Below are 19,334 nucleotides of genomic sequence, written 5' to 3' on the forward strand. Positions count from 1 at the left end.
TGCACAACAAAGCACTTCCCATTTCATGTTTACAAACAGTACATCCAATGGGTCTTTTATTACTGAGCCAAGAGCATTTACAAGAAAATAGTCTCTAATTGATACAATAAACATTTTTTTCTGTTTCAGCCAGTAATTACATAGACAACTTGTGACCCTGTGTCCCTAAAACTTCTGTGAAAGTCATACAGATTGCAAGAACATTTTAATCAACATTAGCATCTTATTTACGATCTTGGGGATGAATTGGGGATAGTGAATCTAGAATGTAATGAAATGTAGCACAGCTGTCAGTGTCTTTACAGCCTTTTCCTGTATTTCCATAACATGTTTGCTATGTGGACTTGCTTCGGACTATGGCTCAACATACTGTATTCAAATCTGAAAACTCCTAATACAGAGCTGAATCAGTTGCTCTTACAAACCTCAATGACAAGAGTACCACTAAAAGCCTCATTCTGATACCTGAATTGTGTCAGTATCGAGCATGTGTAAAGACATTCCTTTAGAAAATCACTGTGAACTAAAAAGCACAACAGAAAATTGAAGAAAATTGTTCACTCCTGCCTGAATATTGCTGTAGAGGCTCTCAATGCCAGCTACTGCCGCTAACTAAAGCAATTTCAGACTGAGGTCTTTTATCCTTACATTCATCTCTTTCCCAAATAACCTAGCTTGGCTTGTCCCTGAATGCTGAATGTTGCTAAGAAGTCTATGATTAGAGTTTGATATTAAACAGAGGAGATTTAAGCAAAGAGAAAAGCTGCTTTTCTTTATCATCCCCCTATTTACTCTATAGCCTACAAACATCAAACGTGTCACCGAGGTTTCTGTTTACCATTCTGATATTCTTACATATGTGTGGATGTCGTACATTTTCATAAAACAATATTGACTGATTCATGCAAACAAAATCTGATGAATCCACTCTGGTTTCCCCTCTACGACCCTCAATGTCATCCACTAACGAACCATGGCACCGTATCTAATGCAATGAAACACAGGCCTCACATCAGTAGTAACCTCAATTTCCCATCAAACACCTGGCATTCATTCACTGTCTCAGTGCAGACATCCACTCACCTCCTGCACAATACACATGAACCATAATTAACTGGCAGCAGAGTGCAGCCAGCAACATCCCCTTTGCCATGCTTTGGCAAACCAATGGATAATATAGCATTGCCTTCTCTCTCTATCTTTCTCTCTCTCTCTGATGGTTTGGGATGAAATATTTTGCTCAAAATAACAATAAATATAGTTAATGTTTCTTTGTAATTACAACTATAACTTTACTACATTTGCAATTAACATGTAGCATTCTTGGGCTTGTATTTTCAAAGGTTACAAAGCTTACAAGGTTTTTGCAAAGATGAATACTTGCAAGTCAGTAAAGCCTTTCCATTTCAAATCTGATTGCATGCAGTAGCCTACTCTGTAACTTATCACTGGACCACCACAAGCTATATACAGTAATGAATTATTTACTGTTCAGCAACAGCATTTCTATTCATCATTAGTCATTGCAACAACTCTGCATGCTTTGTCATATAGAATTATCAATCAGTCATTTCACAAGTTCATTCATCCATCACAGCTTATCACCCTCTTATCACCATCATTCATTCATTCAATGATCTACTCACTGTAAATAATATCGTATCCAGTATGCCACACTGTTTACGGTGTGTTACTTACAGTGCCCACGGATCTGCTTTGATGGCTCTCGCTTTGTTTCCGTGTGGAGATTAATCTGGGAGAGATTTGGCATCAGCTGCGTGTCCAAACACTGAAAACATCCACAGGAGCAACAGCAGCAGTAGTTGCTGTTGTCATAGCGCTAGTAGTAGTAGTAGTAGTAGTAGTAGTCGTCGTAGTAGTAGCAGTAGCAGTGGTAGAAGAAGAAGTAGTAGTAGTAGTAGCAGTAGTAGTAGTAGTAGCTGTATAGTAGCACTAGCAGTAGTAGTAGCAGTAGTAGTAGTAGTAGTAGTAGTAGCAGCTGTATAGTAGAAGTAGCAGTAGTAGTAGTAGTAGTAGCAGCAGCAGCTGTATAATAGTAATAGTAGTCGTAGTAGTAGTGATAGTAGTGATAGTGGTAGTAGTAGTTGTTGTAGTAGCTGTATAATAGTAGTAGCAGTAGTAGTGATAGTAGTGGTTAGTAGTAGTAGTAGTAGTAGCAGTAGTAGTAGCAGCTGTAGGCTATAATAGTAGTAGTAGCAGCAGCAGCAGTAGTAGTAGTAGTAGTAGTAGTAGTAGTAATACTAATAATAGTAGTAGTAGTAGTAGTACTAGTAGTGGTAGTAGTAGTTATATAATAGTAGTAGCAGTAGTAGTAGTGATAGTAGTGGTAGTAGTGGTAGGGAAATCTAGATTACCCTGTTGTAGTAATTCAGAAGAATCTACCTTTTGACTCATGCCATTCTTGATGATGTCAAGTAGATGAGGCAGTTGCACATAGCCTACTATTTAATGGTTCAACAGTTCAACAGAAAACAAAAACTTGGTGCTGCACCATATTTTGGACTTCACTAACAATGTTATCAAAGTAATCTTCAGTGGCAAAATAATATAAAAACATAATAATATTAAATAAATAAGTACTGCAGAATTTGGTGACATGTCAGTATGATATCATGGCAAAAAACGACACACAACTGATTTTTCCTTCCACCTCCAATGTCACTCACAATCTCTAAAGAGAAGCGTGTCTTTATCGTCTCTCTCTCAATGCCACCTATTTGGCTAGTATTTTACCTGTGTGAGTCATGGTCTTTACTTCACAATTGCACATATCCTTGGTTCTTTCTATTTCAGGGACATACCATCTCACGTCACTTAAATGTAGAAGCATCTTTGGTCTCCTGTTCAGCTTTGACACCTGTCAGAGAGCTTACTACACCCACACACAGAACAGAGCCTATCTAGGGTGGAAATGAGAATGAATCTGTCCACATCTTTTCAGCAGTCCTTGTTGGGTGAATATCGCTGGAAAGTGCCATTCAGCCTTCATAATTGCTGTACATTTTGGTTTTAATTTTCTGTTCTTTTTATATATTATCATAATTAGCAGACACTCAAGTTGTAGAAATATATTAGCTGAACTCCCACACCTATTTATTCAGATAGGAAATTCAGATAATTATGGGACAATATTCAGAGGATAAAGCATAATTATGTTCACCCTGTAATAAACATGATATGAAGTCAGAGTTATAAAACTGCTTTATCTTGTAAATAAAACATTTTAAATCAACAGTCTGTTTTTTAGAAAGTCATACAGTGTATTATGAAAATATTATATTTAAAAAATGTGGCGGCATATTTAGTCCTGACTGGGTGGACATTGTTAGCTTGGACAGAGCAGGGAAGAGTGAAATTTCAATCATAAGAAAACAACTTCATTATGATCATTGAGGTCAAAGAAACTGCACTACAATAAACCAACTCATTGCTAAAGATAGCTAACAATATAGGCCTAGTTCTTATGACATGTTTCCAGTGGTACCAAATAAGGCTGGAAACAGCAGGCTAAACTTCCATATTTGGAACACACGTGTCTGCATGAATGGAAAACGACTTGAGTCTGTCAGTGAAACGCGGAATTATACCAAGTTGTGAAACGGATTCATGGCGGTTTTTCAAAATATCTCTAGGCGATAATCTCGCATACTGTAGGCTCCTTTCATTTGAAGCACAGCTGGGTTAACGTAGAGCATTGGCCCTTATTTGTATACTTGCATCGCCATCCAGCGGACTCAAATAGACAACAGACAACTGATGGCACCAGCAGGTCACCCTCCCAATAATTTCTTTTGTTGAAAAAATGTGAGGCAAAACCTCTGTCCTTGGTTCTGAAATCACGTGAAACGGTGATTATTCTTTGTCGAGACACACCCACGGCAGCCTATCTGTAGCCAGGGCCAGGCTATCTGTATATTCAAATAACATGGAATCCACATGAACTATAAAACGATATGGCGTAGTTCCCTAAGCAGGCAAACAATTACTCACATAAACAAACGCCGGTATAAACTATAACAAGCGTTCACTACACTTCCCAGTGTGCCAAGCCTCTTGGCAGGACAGCCACCATGTTGTCGCCTGTTTCACTGACCTAAGGGGTAGGCGTTGCCCTGGACAAAGTATTTGGCATGCCTAGTTTGTCCTTTTTGACCCTTGTTTGTCAGTGCTAATCATTGTTTGATGCGCCTGAAGTCATGAATACTTGCAGTGTGCTGCGAATTCCCTCGCAGGCGGACTGGTATGTCCGCATCTGCGAAGGGAAGGCGAGGTGAAAGTTCACAATGGCTTGGACATATCAGGTGACAATGTGGAGAAGTTGGTCCAGCGCTGCACTTTAATTTTCAGAACTTTTGGAATGACTAGCGAGGGAGTTTCAAAATATTGCGAGGAAGATGAGGACTTGGCGTTGGCGTACTATGACGATGACGACGACTTTGATACGTTCACGGACGGAGATGTTGACTGTAGCTGCGAGGACGGAGGTAACATAGTTAATTCTCGAAACTAATCCTCGAAACTTTCTCCGGACAAAGAAAAATCCGTTCCTGCTACAGTGACCGAACGGCTGATTAAAGCTATTACCTCGAATGCGCTCTGACGCAGATAGCCTAGTAAACGATGTTATTGCAGTGTACTGGTATGATATCAGTATCAATTTCATTTACACGCTGTCATTCGCTGTGCACGGTCAGAGAATCAATAACACCCCTATAACTGACTACCGTAAAGACCCTGTAACATACGGCCAAAAAGGTAGTCCTACGGCTGCATAACTCGCGCAGGAGAACGAAGGGTGTCTTTAGAGGGGAGTAGACTACTGGTAACGTGTTGGCCTGTCGGTAAAATAACTCCCTGTCCTGGTTTGTTAAATATTATGGCTGCATTTTAGGTAGATCAACGTTACGGAATAGTTTTGGGTGGGAGGCATCATAGAAAAATGTGGCTCGCCGTAATCAGGTCACGTCAGTCTACATGAATATTTTGACTAGTTATCGTTCTGTGAGGTTAAAACCTGCTTAAATCAGACACTTCTGAGTTATGCAACAATACAAGGCAGACCAGTAGACCAATGACTGCTCATATATTCGGAGGCTTCGAGTCTATAGTGGCCAGATTCCAACGGCTGTATTTTAAGGCTTACTGCGCCTCCGCGTTCACCAAATGCAGCCCGCATTCCACAACAGGGAGATATCAAGGTCACAGCCTTCAAATCAGCGAGCATGTGATTAGTGGGAGGCACTGAAGTGCCAGTATCCACTTCACTTCCCAACAATGTTGATGACTTGATCTACAACGTGTTACAGATCGCTCCCGTCTTGTGATACAAACTCACGCTGGCAGTGCCAAACTGGGAGAGGGCCGCTATAAATCGCTGCAAATGTCAGCCAAGTACAGTATATGTCTATCATGTGCTTTACAACGCTCACAATTTCCAAAATATTTGTTCTCACCAGCATATGAGTTGCTCCAGAAGGGTTTGATGAGCCTCGCATGTCAACCTTGTTCACTGAAGTGTGTTCTTGGAGCCTTATGTGTTTTCATGGTCTGATCTCTGAGACCTTGTTCTTTATTGCTGTTCACTGCAATGGCATTGCACAGACTTGCATCACATTGTCCTTACAGTTATCTCTCGATGAAATGATTTGAAAACACATTGTGAACTTTTGTGATGACTAGGCTTTGGAGCATGGTAGATGTCTCCCTTGCAGTATGTGTGTGGGCTTGTTATGCATGTGTGTGTGTGTGCGTGTACATTTGTGTTTTAGGAAAACAAGTTTAGGTGTGAGTCAGTGCACATGAACATGTCTGAGGGTGTGTTTGTGTTCATCTGGAAGTTTGTCAATAAGCCTCTGCCTGCTGCTCCTTTTGTGTGTTATATTATATTTATTTGTTTGTGTGTGTGCGCATGCATGTATATGCAATATATACCTTCTTGGATTTCAGAAAGGTTCAAAGCATTTTTTGTATCTTGTTACAATTGTTTCATCCCCCCAATGCCTTCAACTAAAAATATTTATGCGTGTGTGTGTGTGTGTGTGTGTGTGTGTGCGTGTGTGTGTGTGCATGTGTGTGTGATATAGCTGTGATTTGTATTCTACGAGGCAGATTCTTGGATTCCAGAATTGTTCAAATTGTATCTAATTATTGTGTATGTGTTTATGTGTGTGTGTCTCTCTGTGTGTGTGTGTGTGTGTGTGTGTGTGTGTGTGTGTGTGTGTGTGTGTGTGTTCGTGTGAGTGTGTGTGTGTGTGTGTGTGTGTGTGTGTGTGTGTGTGTGTATGTGTCTCTGTGTGTGTGTGTGTGTGTGTGTGTGTGTGTGTGTGTGTGTGTGTGTGTGTATGTGTCTCTGTGTGTGTGTGTGTGTGTGTGTGTGTGTGTGTGTGTGTGTGTGTGTATGTGTCTCTGTGTGTGTGTGTGTGTGTGTGTGTGTGTGTGTATCCAACCCCACCCAGTCCTGGGCTTCAGCGACCCCTTCAACAGCGAGGTGAAGCCGCGCATCCTGCTGATGGGGCTCCGGCGGAGCGGCAAGTCCTCCATCCAGAAGGTGGTGTTCCACAAGATGTCCCCCAACGAGACGCTCTTCCTGGAGAGCACCAACAAGATCTGCCGCGAGGACGTCTCCAACAGCTCTTTTGTCAGCTTCCAGATCTGGGACTTCCCGGGCCAGATCGACTTCTTCGACCCCACGTTCGACTACGAGATGATCTTTCGCGGCACGGGGGCGCTCATCTTTGTCATTGACTCACAGGTGACGTAGCACAACCACATGTTTAACAATAGTGCAGTAATCTAGCAGGAATGAGCATGGAGGACTTACTAGTGAGCAATGAGATACATATGTATGTATTTATGTATGTCCTGTGTATGTATGTATACAGTATGTGTATGTACTGTATGTATGAATGAATGAATGTATGTATATTTATGTATGTACTGGATGTACGTTGTACGTACCGTGTGTATGCAGGTATGTACTGCATATATGTATGTGTGTATGTGTACGTATGTATGTATGTACTGTATGTATGTATGTATGTATGTATGTATGTATGTACTCTCTATATGCAACCCTGCCACTACATTTATACAAGTTGAATTGATTTGCAATTCATAGATTTAAGAAAATGTGTTCAACATTAGATTTAGCACAAAAAAAAAAAACACACACACAGACATGCCCGTGTCCTCCTTGAAGTGTAGATTTCACAAAGCTCACTAAGTGCAGGGATGAGAAGAACTTTCATCATGTGGTGGTTCACTTTGATTATCTACGTATCTATACATTCACTTGTTCATCCAGCCAGACTTTCTTGTTCTTGGTCCCTAACCCCTCTCCTCACCCCCTCTCACCTGGTTCTGGTTTCATCATGGATATCTTCCCCGGGCCAGCCTTAGGCAGATAGGCAGATCGGCCCCCTGTTTTGAGCTTGGTTCTGAACTTTTTCTTTGCTAAAGTCACTCTAGGCTTACCCTTAGGAGAGTATAGGCCTTGGCCCTCTCAAAGCATTATGAGATAATGCTTATTTTAGATAGCATTAATTAAAAGCCCTTGTCAACATTAATTAAGGTACAAGGTTTTTTTTTTAAAGATTAATTACATTTGAAAGGGAGGGTGAGTGTTATCTAATGAAAGATAAACATATGTTAGAAAATAAAAATGAATTCATAAATAAACAGACACATTGCAATGTTGTGTTTTGTTTATTATTAGTGTTTGGTTTACTGTATAATCAAAGTTAGTTGTGTTTGACTTTGTCAAAGATTTAAAGAGATATTTTATAGAAGTAAGATAGAAAGGCCTTGAGGGAGACGAGTTCAAGAGAGAGTGAGCATACAATTGTGGTCCACCCGCAGAAACAATCCCTAAAAACATCAAAGCAGAACAAAAAGCTACCATGGCTTTAGCAAAAGACTGGCAAGGGCTCATCACAATCTCTGCCTGGCCTATCCTGCACATGTGCACACTTGCAAAGTCTTTTACCCCTGAAAGTATTTGGGACTAGTCCTTCTGGAGTTTGTTCTCCATAAAAAAGTCATTTGCATCACTTTGCCAGTTCCCTTGTTCCGTTTCTCATGTATAAATTTAGAACCGCAGTTAAAATCCACCAAAGTGTGTAGAACAGCCTTGATTCTGTTTTATTCATCACCTGAAGAGGATTCATCGTTAAATGGAATAGCCGATCTTGTAGAATACTGGTTATAACCAAAAACAATATTTTCATAACAATTACTCATTTATCATGATAAAATCTTAGCACTTAGGATTGTTATGGGCTTTCTCCTTAGAAGTTGTTGGTGATATAAGAAGTGCAGCGATGCGTTGGCAGTCTTTTTAATAACTTTTCTTTAGACTTACAAAGGTAAAAATACTTTGCTTCATGTTTTATCTGCAGAGACAATCTCCACTGTAGCATAGAAGTGTAATTACTGTATATTTTCAGCCTTGTCGGTGGGTTAAAGTAGCAATTTACTTTAACTCAGTGAGACTGCCCTCAAGGCTATGCTGCAGTGTATGCTGTTTCATAGCAAATGCCCATATCGGTCTTACTCAAAGCTACTCTGATTAGCCGACTGTGTCTTTAGCTCTGTCTCATCTAAACACTCCTCTCTTCTCTGACCCCCAAAGCTCTCGGAGTAGTTGCACTTTGATCAAAAGATTTGGAATGTGAAGTACAAGACAAGTTTTTCTACATGGGCGAAAAACACTGTGTCCTCTATCTATGAATCCAAATGATCAGACGATTCATTGTAAACTGCCACACACAATGTAATTATCTGTATGCTCCTCTCCATGTCTCTGAATAGTAATTTATGCCCACAAAGGGTATGTATATACAGTGTATATATATATATATATATATATGTATATATATGAAAAAGAAAAAAAGATCACCGCACACCATTGGACTACACTTTTACGTTTTTATTTCTGAGCAACGCGTTTCGCCATGCGCTTCCTCAGGCTCCTATATATATATATAGATGACTTCTCAATCCTCCCACTGACACAACTTTTAGAGGGCCACTGCTGTCATAGCAGCTAAAAAAGCCGTTAGTTAACCCCTTGAACCCCCTGCATTCACTGTGTAGATGTTTACTGGCTCTCCGTCTGCTTGATATGACTCCATTATAGCCCATTACAATGGTCGTAACAAGAAGAAATAAATGCAGTAGATGAATACTTTTCTCAATATCTGTTAAAATAGGTCTACGTGTAGAAATTATTTGAAGGTGCCCAGTGTCCACACAAGGCTGTAAATGTCTCTTTGTACAAGTTTCAAAATTGAGATTCTAATCAAAGATAAAGGCACGATTGATCTTTTTTTTTTTTTTTACTGTCGATTTAAGAAGCACTAGAAGGGGTGTTAGTCTGTTCGACTTCTTTTCTGGTCTCAAATTTGAGATTCTAATCAAAGATAGCGGCAGGATTGATTTTTTCGTTTATAGTCAGTTTTAGAAGCCCTTGAAGGGGTCTGCTTGAGTTCTATTCTGAGTTAATATGAAGGACTTGGCGCTGCAATATCCCTACCAGCCCACTGCCTGCCTTTGGTTAGGAAGGAATGGAACAGAATGGGCTGTGCTGTATGTGTGCACTGATCATGCTTGACTACTGTCTGCCCATGAGGCGTATGGTCAGAGAGGGTTAAAGCGGAGCGAGAGGCTCAAACGTTTGATCATTTCCACGTTTTGTTTTCGCAAAGGGGAGGGGGGCTAAATCCCCCTTTAAGCAGACCTTTAACATTCGAACTGAACTGCTTGCCAATCTGACAGAGATCGATATCCCACTATGACGTCTTTGCGACACGCCTCTTTAAGCAGACAGGAACTGTTCGAATTTTTCTTCCATAGAGATGCATTATGTTGCTCCATCTTGTCAGTAATTAAGGATCTTTGGTATGGTCCCAGCAAAGCACTACATGACCCTGGCTAGATGCTCTGCCAAACAAGCTTTCTTTTCACTTCTCATGAAGCAAATTTGGAACATGAACTCATGAGAACTCTTTCTTTTTTTTTTTTTTTTTTTTTAAATCAGGCTTTATGACCTTACTTTGAACTGTTAATATTAATGTTAATGTTGTGTTTATTGATGTCATCGTAAGTCTTTTTGGGAAAGCATCTGCTGAGAACCATAAACAGAAACATGAACTGAACCTTAAGCACACACTAATCTAAGGAGTAATTCTCCACCGCAGGAACGCGCAGGTTGCTGTAGGGCAGCTTATCCCTTTGTGTTTGCATTTGTTTTTATATATTTTTAACAAATTCAACTCTTGATTCAACTTTGGGGTAAAACTAATATTATCCTGACGTACTCTGGTTTTGCAGTCTAATGGTGGCACTGTTTTGTTAAGTCAGAATGAACATTATGATCAAAGAGAGAAGGCTACTGTATGCCTGGTAGTTCCTACTCCACAATAGAAACTAGAAATAGAATGACTGAGAGGGACATTTCCTGTCTCCCTAATGGAGTTCTTACAATGGAGAGCTGCATAATCGCCCAATTCCAGTACCTTTCCCAGTGTTTGATGCAGCCACGGTAGACTTCCCTATTATATAGACGTGCTTTAGATGTTTATTTCCTCCCATCTCATCTTCTCTTCCAGGATGATTACATTGAAGCGTTGAGCAGGCTTCACCTAACCGTCACCAGAGCCTACAAGGTCAACCCTGACATCAACTTTGAAGTCTTTATCCACAAAGTGGACGGGCTTTCGGATGACCACAAGATTGAGAAGCAGAGGGACATCCACAAGCGGGCTAATGACGACCTGGCGGATGCGGGCCTGGAGCGAATACACCTCAGGTTTGCTTTTGTCGGCTTGAGCTGTGAATGGCCGCAAGTGTGCTGCAGTAATTGCAGTAATTGTCCAAATGTTCCCAGTCTGAAAAGAGCGCATTTACCCGGCAACAGTTCCTAGAAATTGTTCGTGGGACTCCATTTTAGTGGATGGTTGAAGTGCAGCAACACATGTCAAGCAATACCTGCTCATTCACTGTGCTTAATGGGTGCCTTCATCGCCTGCTGAGAGTGCTCGGAAATGTGCTCTGTAGGAATGAACAGGATGAGAATGAATTGCCTGACTGCTTTTCAACCATTTCATGAGTTCTGACCTTTGTAAAGGTCATTTTTGCAACAATAAGTGCAATAATGCAAAAGCTTCTCTATGCTGTATATGTGATCATGATGAAATGAAAATTTTATTTTACTTCTTCTGATTCCTCTTCTTCTTCTTCTTCCTCTTTTTTTCCCCTTGTCTGTCACTTTAGCTTTTATCTGACCAGCATCTATGACCACTCGATCTTCGAGGCCTTCAGTAAAGTGGTGCAAAAGCTCATTCCCCAGCTTCCCACCCTTGAGAACCTCCTGAATATCTTCATTTCGGTAAGTCCCCCGCCACTCATTTCGCTGAGTTATTCTTACTGAGGCAGCCGACATCAAACCCAGTCTACTCTCTCTGCACTCACAGCCAAAGAGCAATCAGCCAGAAGCCTTGAAATCAGCAACTGCATGAAGGGAAGGGAAAGAAATCTGTCAATCTGCTGCCTATTACATGCACTTTTTCTGTTATTCTTTGTAGGTCATTGTAACCACCTTTTAAGTGCTTACCCTTTACTGTGTAAGAACTAATGGGAAATCAATTCTAGTTTTGATTTCATAAAGGCAGACCTTAGTAGGGACTTACAGTAATGCAAGGGGGCAATTAATGTGGTATTAGTATGGTTTTGCATGAAACACTGTCCTGCAGCTTATACACAATGTGGCTATTACACAGGAAATTACTGTACCACCAATTTTATAAATGTATAAGAAATGCAAGTTTTCTTTGAAGAGCATTGTTTACAGCATGTTATGTACAGCATGTACTGTATATGTGTGGGTCCGGTCGTGGCTCTTTAAAGCATGTTCTGTCTAGTTCTGGTTGTAAATCGAGTTTGACCCAGGGTTGCTATACCTGGCGTCATAATAAGGATTTGTGGGTTTGCTTGAAAACAAGAGAGTTGAGGTTAACTCTGCTAGTTAGTGACAGGGATAGTACAGTAGAATTTATTTTGTGTGAGAGGGACACAAATGAGAACACGATGGTAAACTTCTGGTGGATGATGGGAGGGAGCTGCATGTTTTACAGTATGTATTGTTGTGCCTACTTTAAGACCAGACATGGCGTGTTCTGTGTGAGAGCACATCGCCTACTTCATTTAGCTAACTATTCCCTTTGAAGATGCGATGGAGAAAGCCTTTGAAAAGAAGAAGTTAAAGTATGCAGAACTGATAGCAGAGGCAAGAGAACGAAACGAGGCTGCAAGCATGCACAAGAACAGTGGAGATTGGTGTTAGCACAGTCAGTCACACAACACTTCTGTTAGATTTTGGTTTTCAAGGACAGTCACTGAAAAGAGCTGTATACTCTAGGTGTTGTCTGAGGCTGCTTAAAAAAGGCAGTTATTTTTTAAAAGTTATTTTTTTGTGATCAACATTTTTATTAGAAAAGACTTCATACATCAAGCCAGTCACAGTTTACATTGAACATACAAACCACAAATTACAGTACCACTCAATAAACAGCTAATGAAGGACAGAGAGAGATGGTGGTAGAGATAAAAGAAAGAAGTTACAATGACAGTATCAACTATGTCATATGGCCATGGCTATTGTGATCTCAATTGACTCTGAGATATGTGAGAAAACCGAACAGTGCACTTAGAAATCCTTGATTTTTGCCCCGTTTCAACCCTCTCTGGTGGTGAAATTTGATCGGTTTAATATTCTGATATCATCCTGCAACATTCTTGACACTGTCCCTACCAAAATCCTGGATAGCTTCCTCCCAAAATCTTGCTGGATTTTCCTGGGATGGTTAGGAAGTTAGTAAAAACTGCACCATGTGATGGGATTTTACATTACATTACATATGTGAAATCTTGTGGCTGTGTTTCTCAAGAGGTTCTTATGTCAGTTTTTCAGTGTCGAGGGGGTATAGGTCCGGGATGCCAGACGCTGCTTTTGAGCCTTTTGAGGTGTTGTGGCGCCCAATTCAATGAAACACCAATGAAGGTGGATGCCTGCCTTGAGTTGACCCCAGTGAAATGCGCATGGCGGTTGCTAAGATGGTGGTTTCTTTGTCCTTTCTGGGCTCTTTGTTCAGGCTACCGGTGGAGCATTTTGTACTGTGAGGGAGGACCTTTACAGATCCTGAGAATTATAGACAGTGTATTTGCAGCTGCCACAAGCCAAGGCTACATTGTTCTTGAAACTTGCGCTATACAATGTAAAAGGGAAATAGGCTTTGTTGTTGATCAGCTACAGTGAGCAATCTCCCACTTGTAACACAAGGAGTTCAACCTTCGTACGTCTGAAAAATGTAAGAACTGTTTCTCGCAGTTCACCAAGAAATAAAGTTAACTTTAAATGAATGTTCAGTGCATTTTCTAACGGCAGACATAAATAGCCAGAGAAGTAGGGCTTTCATAACTCCCTGTCATAAATGCCTGAACGGTCTCCCTAGAAACAGTCCTATGGATGGAAACTGTCATTATACTGTGCAACCGGAAAGATTTCAGACCCCTTATACTGTAGTTTCCCACATTTTGTTATGTTTCAGACTCATCTAAAAATGGATTCAATTAGTCTACACACAATGTTCTAGTACTCCACAAAAAGTAGGTGTTTGGAGTGTTTGGTAAATATAAAATTGAAAAGAATGAAATATCCCATTTAGACCCTTTGTTACGATGCTTGCAATTGAGCTCTGATGCATCCTACTTCTATCAAGGTATTCTATTAAGGTGCTGTGTCCACCAAACGCGTTTTTTACAGCCAGAGCGCCCGCAACCTCCTTTTCTTGGCGCTTCGATTAGTGTTTATTGTTGCTAAGTTACCAAAACCAGAGACGGTTTATAACGAGAAGTGACATTGACGAGCCTGGCGCTGTTCTAAAAGTTTAACAGATTTCAACTTGAGCGCTCTGAGCGCTGCGGTAAAAAACGGTCAGCGCCGAGAGCTTTTTTCCGCCGAGGGCGCTCAGCGCTGCGAACGCTGAGCTACATAGACTTTATATTGAAAATTGTCGCCGTCGGCGCAAAAAACGCGTTTGGTGGACACAGCACCTAATTCATTGGACATTAGGAGAAGCACACAGCTGTGTATACAAGGTCTCACTGTTGATGGTGTGTTGAGTGAAGCCATGCGAGAATTGTCCATAGACCTGCGGAAACAGGGTTGAAGACATGGGGATGTGGGGAAGGGTACAAGAAAAAGTCTGCGGCATTGAAAGTGCCCGGTAATGGAAAGTGCACAGTAACCTCCATCATTCTCATAAGGAAAAAAAACAACAACCCACATTCCTCCTAGATCTGGCCTCTCAACCAAACGGAGTAATCAGGGAACAAAAGGGCCTTGGTCAAACAGATAACCAAAGACCCAATGTGCACTATGAGTGAGGTCTAGAGCTGTTTTGTGAAGACGCTTACGGAGGGACAGCCATCAGTACAGCACTCCGCCAATCAGGCCTTTTTTGTGGAGCATTGTGTGTAGACTGATGAGGAAATACTGAATTGAGTCTGAAACATAACAAGATGTGGAACACTTGAAAGGGTCTGAAAACGTTCCAGTTGCACTGTGCATGTGTGTCACACAGTTGAACGCAAACACTCACACACAAACACACACACACACACACACACACACACACACACACACACACCCCACACACACACACACACACACACACACACATATGCACATTTGCACATAAATCCTTCTATTCTTGTAGTTCTGCTTAAGGCTGGGATGGAGTTTGTAATCTTGCTCAGGATTAGTTGTCCAACCAAATGTCCAAATCTGATCATGAATAACTTTGACTTTAGCCAGATGATGGCAGCAGAATGCAAATAACTGCAGAACTATCAGAAGGACAAACCAATCTGTCCGGAACTGTTTATTTTTGATAGCATGATGTCTTTTTTTCTTGTTTTTCCAAGTCTCTATAATGCAGGATATTTGGAGGAAGTGTTATGGAGTGACCATTTGACCTTTATTTTACCACTTACTGCAAATCAATTGAGAACCAGTTCATTTTCAATGATGACCTGGCCAAGAGGCATCAGCAAGTCTAAATAGTCACAGCCCACGCAACAACAACAACAACACCACCAACACTAACAACAACACATACAGCACATCATATGCACTGCACAATACGGCAGACATTTGCAACAGGACGAAGACTGCTGAAAAAAATCAAATCAATCAGAAAGTGAAGAGATGGCTTATCAGCTGGTACAACAGTCAACTATGGATGGTTGCCATGTTTGCTTTAGATGAGAGCTGTGCGTTTGAGTGGAGGTAGTCGTCGATGTAGTTTTCTCCAGGCAGGCCCGCGGTAATAATTGATTGAATCACTGCACACATCCTTCCACAGTTATTTCAGAGCAGCTGCATGTCTTCCGCCATCCTTAAACATCAATAGAGGAACACAGTGATTGATTTGAAGCACAAAATGCCATTACACTCAACAACATGCGTCTGCACTCAATAGCAGCATTTGCACTGGTAAAATGCTTTTTTATAATGCAGAACTCAATCTCTGTCGGCATAATTATGTTTTAAAGTATCCTTCTGGGTTGATGGGATTTGTTTATTCACTTATTAACAATTATATCATTAATGTACTGCATTATTTTATTATAATATTATTTTATTGTCAGGCAGTAAGTATAACTGCAGTCAATCTCGGGAAATCCAGTAAGAGCTTTTAGCTCCTGTCCTTTCTGTTTGGTTTGAGAGACACAAAACAACTCTAAGTTCAATGCCATTCCTCAGCACTTGAATTGAATTGGTCTATTATGTTATGCTCATGCTGCTTCAGTATGTTCTTGCCTCTGGTGTGTGTGTGTGTGTGTGTGTCTGCAGAACTCAGGCATCGAGAAGGCTTTCCTGTTTGACGTGGTCAGTAAGATCTACATTGCGACGGACAGCAGTCCGGTGGACATGCAGACGTACGAGCTGTGCTGTGACATGATTGACGTGGTCATCGACATCTCCTGCATCTACGGGTACGTTAGCACTGAAGTGACCCCACCCCCTCTTTGCAGTGACCCTCTTATGTCGTCTGATGGAAATAAATGGTCACGTGTTTCTCCTGTTTCCCCACCAATAAGATTCATGAAACACACACACACACACAGCAGCCAGTCAGACCGATAGACAGCCTCTTCAATCTACTTCACTGCAGTTCCATGAGTCACACAGTAGCATACAGCTCTACCTAAATAAAAAGGAGATGGAAATTGAAATGAGTAACCTCAGGATACCCCCCCCCGCCCCCCTCCTACCTCCTGTTTCCTCCTCCATCTTATGCCTATGCCTGGCTTGGAGTCGTGGCCCCCACCCCGGGGCCCCTCTGGCCCAGACTGAACCATGGTGCGGGGAGGCAGGGCTGGGGCCCGGGATGGAACGGACCCGAGGAGGTCGGGGCAGGGCCAGGCCGGGCCAGAGCCCCAGGGTCCTACAGCTGTCGGGTTTGGAGTCGTCTGCAGAAGCAGATGAGCCCTGCGGGTCTCACTTCTGTCGCCAGGAAAGCACAGAGACAGAGAGAGAGAGAGAGAGAGAGAGAGAGAGGGAGATGCTCAGAGTCAGTTGCAGTCTGGCTATTAATCCATCCAAACATGGAAATGCCTGATACACACGAAAGGGAGGGAGGGAGAGAGGGAGGGAGAGAGAGAAAGAAGTAGATAAGTTTCCCTCCATATCTTTTCATGTATGCATTTTTTAGGGGGGGAAACTTCATGCTGGTTTGAAAATAAATGAAATTCTGTCACATTTTTCATCTTCCATCTAATTTGACTAATGAATATTGTGACCCCGATTTGCTGTCTCAGTGTGTTTATATAAATATGTTCACATTAACTCATTTGAAACAGCTTAGAAGTGGCTGATTTGCCTTGTGTGGAACTGTACAGTTAGTGCCTCCGCTTCAAGTATCAAGGGAAATCTGCCATTTCTTCCCCCAGATCTCATCACGTAGGGGGAAAAAAAAAAAGTTTAGCTTAAATCGCTGCTTTAATTATTCTGTGTAATTATAGTTTTGCACTACATCTGTTAGCATTTAATGAACCCTTCCTTTGATTGATTTCTCTTTCATCCTTCTCGTTCTCAGGACACACAGTGTGCCGTAAATTCATAGACTTTTGGCATAGAAGTCTGGCGCTGAGGAAAAAGAAAGACAAAGTTGACATTGAAACTAATCAAAAAAACTACAATATTGACACTGAAACATTTATATTGAAATTAACTTTTGCCACTTAAAAGAGACACTCATTAACATAAAGAACAAATGTTGTTGGTTCGTTCTGATATTCCAGCTTTTTCAGCATTTTCTTTTAACTGGCGGTTCTTTTTGGTGTCTGCGGTGTCCCTGTGTGTCTGGTAGAGGAGAAGCTTTGGGGAGCACAATAAACACATGATTTGCATAGACGCAGCAGGCAGTTCACCTCTGAACAGTGGCGTTGCCTGGTTTGAATGCTGTAGTTTACGGGTATTGAGAGTAGACCAATAGAGCTATTACCATTCGTCTTATAAAGATATTTCCATTCAACCTACAGAGATAGCGATGTTACCATTCATCCTAAAGAGATATTTCCATTCGACCTATAGAGATAGTCATGCTACCATTCATCCTATAGAGATATAGTATTACCATTCATTCTATAGAGATGTTACCATTCATCCTTTCCCCCCCTGAACTGAATTGAAATGTATCTTTCTCGACTGTCCCTTGCCAGACTGACGGGGGATGAGGCTGTTTCTCCCTACGACAACGAGTCCATGGCCATCATCCACCTGAACAACACCACCGTCATGTACCTGAAGGAGGTCACCAAGTTCCTGGCCATGGTGTGCTTCCTGAGGGAGGAGAGCTTTGAAAGGAAAGGTGAGTGAAAGCACCTGTAGGCAGAAGACTTATTTTTTTTTGTGTGTTTTTTTTTTTTTTCTTTCATCTGCTTTCACACCTCAGAAATCTCATTACCCGGTCAGACAGCCACAATTGACTTGAGGGGCCTCCCATCTCTGCTGGAGCTTGTGGGGGTTACGGTGTGCAATGTGGGGGTAGGGTAGCCTGTGAACCCTGGTTCAGCTCCGAGGAGTCAGACGTGCGTGTGTGTGTTCGTGACTTGCCTTGTCTTGGGAAATCCACCCGCTTATGCTTCCTTCTGCAGGGCTCATCGACTACAACTTCCACTGCTTCAAGAAGGCCATCGAGGACGTGTTCGACGTCCGCCTCAAGGTCCAGAAGAGCCGCAAGCTGCTGAGCCAGCGCAGGTGGAGCAAACAGAACACTCCCAACGGAGCACACGTCCAGCCACACTGACCACATCACCGGGGGAACGTCTGGCTGTCACCCTGTTCTGGAACAATCGCCATGGAGCCTTTTTAGCTCTGTTTTTTTTTTATTTTTTTTTTAGATGTGTTAGATGACACCTGAAGATTAACAAATGGCATTTTCTTTTCTTTTTTTTTTTGTAAATCATATTCAATAGAAAAAAAAGAAAATTGTACCTGGAAAGTACAATGTTTTTATATAATAATATGATTTTTGTTTTTGTTTTTGTTTTTTTTGTCAGTAGGAGCCAAAGAGGTCATGTCCAAGCAGTTGACTTTTTTCATTATCCACATAGGCTTCTGATTTGGATTTTACTAATGTAATATAGGACATTGTGCCAAAAGAGACTTATTTGATTTCATCTAGTCGTGCTACACTGTGTGAATTAGTGAAACACTGATTGCATTTGTGTAAATAACTTGCATTCAGAATTCAGATAGAGCACCTCCCTGAGCTGTGACTTAACTGCTGCTTTACCTCGTCATAGTGCATCATTGTTATCAATTAACAGATATTTAAAACCTAGACTCTTGTCATTATAAACCTACATTAACCCTTAAACAGGCAACGTGCACTACGAGATACATACTTTTTAACATCCTGTATGGGGCCACAATATATATTTTTTTCAAATCAAGTTATCGGTTATCAAAAGTCTTATCTGTTATCAATATCTAGGTACCATGACTTGGTTCAGGTTATCAGTCATTGGTTCGTCAGCCTGATCAGAAATCAAAATGGCCACCAGTGCTTGAGCGCAGGCTAACCATGAGATGAGTAATTACGTATAAATCATAGTTATTTTCAATAAAACAACCATATTAACTCTTATAACTGATTATAACTATAGTCTAAATATATGTATGAAGGGAAATAAAGCCTATTATGCTCATGGTGTTAGTTTAGCAACTTTGAAATGTATGTATCCCA

General features: G+C 41.3%; 1 protein-coding gene across 1 annotated transcript; it reads left to right on the plus strand.

Moving 5' to 3' along the window:
* The first annotated feature begins 4,177 nt into the window (after positions 1 to 4,177).
* Positions 4,178 to 18,951, plus strand: rragd (ras-related GTP binding D). Its single transcript, XM_062523073.1, has 7 exons — positions 4,178 to 4,505; positions 6,477 to 6,772; positions 10,629 to 10,828; positions 11,293 to 11,407; positions 15,935 to 16,077; positions 17,806 to 17,954; positions 18,241 to 18,951. The coding sequence occupies exons 1-7, from the start codon at positions 4,379 to 4,381 to the stop codon at positions 18,390 to 18,392; spliced, it is 1,182 nt and encodes a 393-aa protein (XP_062379057.1). The 5' UTR covers positions 4,178 to 4,378; the 3' UTR covers positions 18,393 to 18,951.
* The last annotated feature ends 383 nt before the right edge of the window (positions 18,952 to 19,334 follow it).

Source organism: Sardina pilchardus, chromosome 20, assembly GCF_963854185.1.
Source record: "Sardina pilchardus chromosome 20, fSarPil1.1, whole genome shotgun sequence".
Lineage (NCBI taxonomy): Eukaryota > Metazoa > Chordata > Actinopteri > Clupeiformes > Clupeidae > Sardina > Sardina pilchardus.

Excerpts from the sequence above, each read along its gene's own strand:
- rragd (XM_062523073.1), top strand. The coding sequence starts at position 4,379 with ATGACTAGCGAGGGAGTTTCAAAATATTGCGAGGAAGATGAGGACTTG. Across the intron at positions 11,408-15,934 it reads TCCTGAATATCTTCATTTCG|AACTCAGGCATCGAGAAGGC; the intron begins GTAAGTCCCCCG and ends GTGTGTCTGCAG. Across the intron at positions 17,955-18,240 it reads GGAGAGCTTTGAAAGGAAAG|GGCTCATCGACTACAACTTC; the intron begins GTGAGTGAAAGC and ends TTCCTTCTGCAG.